We start from the raw sequence: 8,543 nt of genomic DNA on the forward strand, positions 1-8,543 counted from the left end.
CTATCTGACAAATCTGACTTGTCAGTGGTCAAGTTACCTATTGAGTGTTTAAAGAAATAATAGCCATTAATCTACATAATTTGTTTGTCAATTAAATAATGACTTTACCAGAGTGAGAAGAATGAACGATTAATTTGCTCTTGTTACTTAAAGCTTCCAATATGCTGAAATGGCAATATATAAAACAATACAAACCTTTATTAGTGAAAATGTGCTACAATACTGCTAGTATTGATGTAGGGCGTAAATAAAAATCATAATGCCTACTCTGCACACCTTGATCTGTATATTGAAATGAATACCAAGATATTTTTCTGTGCCATTCCAATCAACACCAAGTACATAATCATATTATTACATTTTGTGAGTAACAGTATGAGCACTAATAAAATCTGCTCATTAACCACTTACTTTAGCAAAATATTTCAGCAAAACAAAGCAGTATTAGCTTAAGTTTATTGTCACATGTACAGAGCACTTCTATGTCTAATCAACATGGTATATATCGCCACAATCTGGCATCTTGATCGGTGAATATAATTAGTTCAATAGGAAAGTCTATCTAAAAGTGATTTGTCCAAAAAATAACCTGAGCAATTTTAGAGATTTTGAAATTTTGTTGATACAGTGATGTAAATCTTAAACGTCTAACCTTTGTTCGTGCTGTGAAAGTGTTGGTAGATTACATGCTATTGAATTTTCTTTTTGCTGGGTATGTCAGCTGTGGAAGCAAGCGGCAAGTAAATTCTTTCATTTGATCAGATACCAGCAGATTGCTGGAAATGTACTTTGTTGCATTGTTTTACTGACACCAATTACACAGCCGTTCTTTGTGATTACTCTGCATTTTTTCACTAGCACAAAACGCAATATGAAAGAGGCCTAATGAATTAAATCTGAGACTATCAAAAAGGACAAACAGCTTTTAGAATAAATAGAGTACTGTTGTACAATTATTGCTCTCACTTTATTAGCCCATTGTTCCTCCACCGTATTATCTTAACAAGCTTTCAGCCCTCTCTACAAGATTCCATCAACTTCCCAACTGACTGCCTTCTAGTAGACTACAAAAGTAACATTTCATAGTGCTGGTACAGAAAGCATTATATTAAATTGAAAATAAATATTTCTATTATTTTTCTATCTGTTTCATAGAAACCACAAGGTCCACCATGGCAGAAACCTGAAATTTTAAACTCTCCAGAAGATCCGAAAACACTACCAGAAATCCTGGACACCAAAAAAGAAGTGGAAAAGAACTGACTCACAATAGGAAGAAACCATCTGTAGATATCGTCAGAATTTTACATTGGGAACACTCAGTCTGTTATGCTGTCATTTACATTCACCACATTCACATTAAAAATGTAGCTACACATCAGCGCATGACCCTACCTTTTTCTTCTCAATCTGCACCCTTCTTCAACCCCTTTACATTCTACAACCTAACCATTTTAAAGAGGACTCACCCTTGTGAAAATGAAATATTGTATCTTTATGTATTTTATTGGAATAAATCACTTTTACAAAGTCTAGATGATTTGGAAACCTTTTGCCAACGTGTTTTGTGTTTTTTTTGTTATTGCAGTGTGGATGAGGGCAGAAAAAGTGACTTTGCATATTTTTTACTTTATATTCTTTTTAATTCAATTGGGAGTAACATTTTACAAAATTGTTCTGATAAACTAACAGGTTTACTCTATCTTGGTGGAATGTTAAGGATGTGTCTTACTCCAACATTATATTGTTTAATGGTAGTATATGATAAATTAATTCATAGACTTGTTTGTATATATTTTGAGCTTGTATTGTATCACCCCTTATTCATGAAATGAATATGTCAATGTTTTATACAACTTTGTACCCCTTATCCAAATACTTGAAGAAATGAACATATTAAATCCCATTGAATGGATCTTGATGACAGTGAATTGAAAATATGCTGCTCTGTAACTCCTTTTGATGGTTTCAAAGAAAAGTGGCTCTTCAAACTTCTCAACTGTTTGACCTATTTAGCATGTTTATATTCTGTTACTTCCCTAAACCTTTTCTATTTGGGAAGTTAATTCTGATGCAATCTCTTTACACCAGACATTAACATCCATTATGTAGCCAAATAACAGTCTGCCAGATTACATTTACATCTGGCATTATAATGTGTCTCCAGTGTCCAGGTTATGTCCAAATTCAAAATCCAATGTCACCTTTCCTACTAATCAGCTTTTGCATGTACGCTGGTTTTAAAAATGGACCTGTCTGTTTCTGACTACATGTGCAGGTGGCCTGGGTGATGTGTTTACAATCCATGCCCATGTGCATTTACGTATGGTGTTTACTTGCGTCAAGTGCTATCCTGACATGTTAATGCCTTATGTAAAGATGGGCTACAGGTATCATAGAATCATGGGAATAGAAGTTCATTTGACTTTAATTTTTGGCTAATTAGTTATTTTCCTATAGGTGTTTTCTTCCTTCATCTAGCAGTTAAGAATATGTTCTATTTCCAGACTAAATAACTCTTGTTTTAAACACATCAATACAAGTATTTTGGGAAATGTGTGTGTCCTGCAGTGGGCTGGCACCCTGCCCGGGGTTTATTCCTGCCTTGAGGCCTGCGTTAACAATGACTGACAATAGTCTATTAACAGTATAATAATGCTGATAGTAGACTTTTCTAATGTTAAAAGACTGAAGAATATAAGACCCCTTGGTTTTCAGGTGAACTCTAACTGTCATCACCTACCTACGTAAATACAAAAATAATAAAAAAAATAAAATAAAAATAAGAAAACAAGGTGAACATAAACATAACTGTTTTATAACAGTTTAATGTACTATAATAGTACTATAATAATTTTGTCTACACTTTCCATTTGCATCACAGTTTACAGTATGACTAAAACATGGAATTATTTTTTAGCTTTATGTGTCCTAAATATTCCTGTAACAGATATTTCTCAGTAGTTGTCACTTTCCAAATATAATTGTTCTGGAGCACTCTTGACACATACTGTAATTATCCAGTATTTGTATTTGGGTCCAGGTTATTAAATACTAATTCTGATACAATGTCTGGTGCATTACTTTTCTCATGCAAAGACGATTAACAGGACTGTTGACATTCTAATCTGATAACATGCTTTATTTCCTATTCATATAAAATAATATAGACGAAATTACTTCTGGTTTTTTTTTTGTTTTGTTTTGTACCTTTTTGTTGTTGATTAACTTCATCTGAATTTCAGTATTTTTGGGCTGGTAGTACTTCTAGTCCTTTCAAAATTGCCACCACATTATGACCACACAGGGTGTGGTCACGTGGCACAATGATCGTGGTCACATGTTCTTGTAAATATTTGACTCACATTATTTTGATGTTATTTTATTCTCTGAAAAATTGAAGATAAATTGCAAGTGCTGTTAGACATTGGTATTTTTTAAATTGAAGCTCCTTGTTTGTTTTGTTTTTCAAAGTTTTTTTTTTCAGTTTTGCTTATTGGTTATAGTATTGTGGTGTTTTATCCTCTAGAATTTAGGTTAATTAGTTAACATTTGGTTAGTTAGTTAAGTGAAGTAAGGAACTGTGAGCTAAAACCAGGGCCTTTACTGTTTTCTCCATTTCATTTCATGCTGCCAAAACACACACACACACACACACATATATATATATATATATATATATATATATATATATATATATATATATATATATATATATATATATATGTGTGTGTGTGTGTGTGTGTTTATTTTATTTTTTTACATGGCAACTGACACTTAAATTATTCTGTCACCCCTAGCAGCTAATGTGTGATGAGCATACTGGTGCAGAAGTGGCTGCTGTCACGTCATCCAAGCGGATGCTACACATTAGTGGTGGTTGAAGTGGATCCCCACTCACTATGAAAAGCGGTCTGAGTAGTGAGAAAAATGATATATAAATGTAAAGAACTTTATTTTTAATTCTAGAAGTTTCTGAAGATTTTACATTTTTAAATGGTTTAATTATTCAGAATTAATAGTCTTTTTTTTACTGTTAAGCTGGTCTCTTTTGGTCACTGATTTACTTGCATTTAAGCTGAAACATTTGATGTAATGTCTAACAAATATGAACACTTGGGAAAATTTCTTCCAGTGATTTCCTTGTAGCAGAACACAGAAACTCAGTCAATATGAAGAAAGGTGGAATAAACAAATACAAATAAACAGTCCAGAGTTACTCTGAATTATTCTATATTTTTTATCTCACTAAACAATGATCTTAATTTTTTTTTTACTACCTTCTGACGATTATAGGAAAAGGTTTAGTGATAGTTTCTATCCTGCCAGAACAGGAGCTTACTGGGACACTGGTAACTTTTAACTGTTTGATCAATGGTTGCATATTTCGAGTTAACCTACAATGATACAATACAATGGTTAAGTATACTATTTTTCCAGCAATCATCTATTTCTTACCAGTTATTTTTGTTATAATGATGGAATGATCATCCTGAGAAAATATTTTATACAATGAGCCTAAATGGGGTTAAATTGCCATCTAATAGTTTGTAAGTTGTATTTGGATTTTGGTTACCATCAAAGAGTTATCCAGTACTTTCCCAGATTCCGCCTAGAAGGGTTTGTATGATTTTTTCCAAGCTATATCTTGAGACAAGTGTTAATGAAGCAAATGAATCCGTGGCATCAGATTAGCCTGTGAGAGAAGTGGTAACATTGACATTTTTAAATAAAAATTAATACTCTTCCAGTTAGGAAATGCCAGAACATTAGAAGTTTCAAATATTACATGTAAGAAAAATAGAAAGTTAATAGTAAATTCCAATTTAGTGAGTAATTGTTTGTGGCTTAAGGATCTGGTACTGGGGAGTTTGACTGGACAAGAACATTTGTCAGCTATAAGAGTGTAAGGAGCACTGGGTGAGTCATCCTGTAATCTGTATGTGAGAAAGGAAGTTAATTCATATTTAACAAGTTGTTGTCTGATGTAAAAATATCACATAAGGGAACACTAATGAGGAAAACTACAGCTGTTGCCTAGAAGGAAGTAAGCTCTTAGAAAGCCATAATAGTATTAAAAAAGATTTAATTAGTTGAAGAGAAAGTCAAACAGCTAGCTGTCTTATAGCTTTAAATGTATTCACGTATAAGAATGCAGGATAAATAGTTTCACTGAAAGAAAACTATAAAAATAAAGTTAACTCAGTGTGAATCTTGTTTGATGTTAGACTTAACAAAAATATTCATAAAAGGAAGCTGCATCTGGGAGAAAGACTAGCTAATCTGGTATCTGGAGGTCAGGGTTACCGCCACTCAGTTTAAAAGAGAATTGGAGGAGCACCCAGATTTCCCATTCCAGAAGTGGTGCAGTAGGAGACTCCAGCCCAGAGAAGTAGTTAGGTAAGTTATAGCCATATGATAACAAAATCCTAGAGGTGGGCATACAGTAAATATGAGTATAATTTTAAGATTGGAAGTTAGATGATTGGGTTAGCAATAGTGGAAGAGATCAAACAGCCTAACATAAGAAATGTAAACATTTGACAATTGAGAGGAGACCAGTCAGTTCATCAAGCCTGTCTGTTTACAGGCTATGCTGTCCCAATATCTCATCCAGATTCATCTTAAAGGTTGTCAAGATTTAGAGTCCCACAACTCTTTGTGTAAAGAAGTGAGTAGCATGCTTCCTGGCTTCTGTTTTAATTGTAATGTCCTTCAATTTCCACCGATGTCATTGAGTACATGATTCACAATTAAACCGAGAGAATGTTGGTTGGTATACTTTATCAATGGCGTTGAGGATTTTAAATTTTAGATTAGTTCCCCACGCAGTCTCCTCTGCTCAAGAATAAACAGGTTTGATCCTCTGAGTCTGTCAGAGTAGGACATGCCCTTAAGTCCTGGGATGCACCTGGTTACTAACCTCTGCACAGCTTCAAATGCAGTAATGTCTTTCTTGTAATGTGGTGATCCATAACTGCACACAATACTCCGTGTACAGTTTTACTTGTGCCTAATGTTGTTTGAGCATAACGTTCCATGACTTTTTATGATATACCTTAACATTTTATATGCCTTTTTAATTGCTTCTGTGCATTGCTTAGTTGATGAAAATGTGTCAACATAAACCCCTACATCCTTTTCAGAGGTTGCTACCTGTATGACAGTATCTTGTATTTATAATTGGCTTTCCTTTTACCCACATACAGCATTTTGCACTTTTCAACATTAAATTGCATTTTCTAAGTATTCACTCAGTTCCAAAACCAAGTTTTTTTAATTCATTTTGCTGCCTTCTCAGTGCCTGCCATGCCTACAGTTTTTGTGTCATCTGTGAATTTCACAAGATTACTAACAATGCCAGAATCAGCGTCATCAATTTAAATCAGAAGCCCAAGAACAGACCTCTAAGGGACTTCACTGATAACCTCACTCCATGTGGAGCATTCTCTTCGTATTTGTAGTCTTTGTCTCCTGCCAGTTAACCCTGTATCATAGAAAAATTAATGTAAGCAATTATTGAAGACAAAGCTGAGAAAAACATAGTACCGTATTTACACGTGTACCACAAGCACATTTTTTCCCCAAAATTAGCATTAGAAAATCAGGTGCGCGTCATACATGAGGAAATGTAATTCTGTACTGTTTACTTCTTCTGCTTGGGCTCGCTTGCTCTTTCGCTCCCTCTCTCTCTCTCGCTCGCTTGCTCACGCACTCACGCTCTCTCTCGCTCGCTTGTTCGTGCTCTCTCTCGCGCACTCGTCTTCTCTCTTTCTCTTGCTTGCGCTCTCTCTCTCTCTCTAAACGCTTCCTATACAATCACAACGTGCGTCGTACACAATACAAAACGATTTTCTTTGTAAAAATTAGGGTGCGCGTCTTACATGAGGGCACGTGGTAAATGAGTAAATACGGTAATTAAGGGTATATTAGTAAATAGTCAAAATAAAACAAGAAAAAAGAAATTATGTTCATAGGTAAAATGATAGAATTCTATTAGGAAGCACTAGAGACATTGTATATAGTATAATTTATCTTCATTATAAAATGTTTTGACAAAATGAGGTAAAGAAATTAAAGGAACCGGGTGCAGAGTGGTGCAAAATTGCTCAAAGCACAAACAAGCAATATGTTATTGTGTGAGGAACTCTTACATTAGATCAGTATTGGAGTAGTTACACTTTTAAATTTAATATAAATGATCTAAATAAAATTATACCCAATAGGAAAATTAAATTTGTAGATTATTTGTTTACATGTTAAATTAGATGCATATATAGGTGCATTACAGATGGACCTAGACAGTTGAACCAAGACAGGATTAAAACTTGGGCACAAGGTGATGATTGACTATTGAAAGATGTTTATGTTTAATGTAAATAAATACATTTTACACATTTAAATGGTTGATCCAATAGAGATTTCAAATCAAAAAAAATTTATAAGGTATAGAAGTAGACTGCAAAAAAGTTCCTGTAGCGTGTGAACTGGCAAGTGTCAGATTGTGTGTCTTTGTCAGTAATATTCATCCAGAGACTGGTGGTAAAAACACTTTTATAAGACAAGTCAACAGATATCAACAAGCAATTTAAGCAGGATGTGGGACTTAAGACACCTGGCACTACTCAAAAGAACTCTGAAAGTGCACACTCAGGAGTTCCAGAGTCCCCGAAGTAGCCCCTGTCCAGGGTTTAATATCCAGAAAACATTGGAGCTTGGAGTTAGGAGCAACAGGTTTGGTAAAACTTTATCTGGTGGATGTCATAAAGATAAATGAGGTGTGTAAGACAAGCACTTTCAGTATATTTTATTGAGAAAGTGTAGAATGTGCTTCACATATTAGACAGGGGTGCAGTCATAAGTCATTAAGATACGGTAGTTTAATTGTTGTTTTTTTTTTTTTTCATTCGCTTACACTGTGTTTATCCCTTGTATTATTTATGTTCTAATAAATACACCCTATTTATGATACTTTTTGGCTTCCTTGCAGCTAAGTTTAGAGAGAGAGAGAGTTCAGGAACACCCCCAACACTCTTAAAAACAATGGTTCTTTAATGACATCTTATGGTTAATGGGTTCCTCATTCCTTGACCATACAACATTTCATTCTGGGAAAGTTTCCTTGCATAAGAAGTTGTTTTTTGTGCTTTGAAAAACTTTCAAATATGTAGATAAAAAACAAGTATTTAATTAATATTAGGCTACCATGCAGGACTCTAGCAGATTAAAAAACTAAACTAGCCTGTGTTACTCTATGTAGCGAGCATCCTGTTAAAATAATGAGCTGTCAGTATTTCACAAACTGTTACTGTCTATTCCTGGTTATTTACTGTATTAGCCTATTATAGATAATAAAGGTTCTTTCTGAAACCACCACGTGGATTGGTTTTTTGGGAGAAAAAAAATTTGGTCTCCTTTTGAAATATGGCTCTGAAGAACTACTCTGGCACCTCTAAGAGAGTAGATTTAGATTTAATTACTCAAAGAAGGGGTCCTTATGTGAGTGACGTGAAGGTTCCAGTGTAAGCACACAACACTCTCTA

General features: G+C 34.2%; 1 protein-coding gene across 1 annotated transcript in view; it reads left to right on the plus strand.

The window, feature by feature from the left end:
- luzp2 (leucine zipper protein 2) overlaps window positions 1-3,064 on the plus strand; it is a 708,607-nt gene extending 705,543 nt beyond the window's left edge. Inside the window, exon 12 of the mRNA XM_039753635.1 lies at window positions 1,156-3,064. Coding sequence (XP_039609569.1) covers window positions 1,156-1,263 — 108 coding nt within the window. The 3' untranslated portion in view covers window positions 1,264-3,064. The remainder of the gene's footprint in view (window positions 1-1,155) is intronic.
- The last annotated feature ends 5,479 nt before the right edge of the window (window positions 3,065-8,543 follow it).

This window comes from Polypterus senegalus, chromosome 1 (genome assembly GCF_016835505.1).
Source record: "Polypterus senegalus isolate Bchr_013 chromosome 1, ASM1683550v1, whole genome shotgun sequence".
NCBI classification, from domain to species: Eukaryota; Metazoa; Chordata; class Cladistia; order Polypteriformes; family Polypteridae; genus Polypterus; species Polypterus senegalus.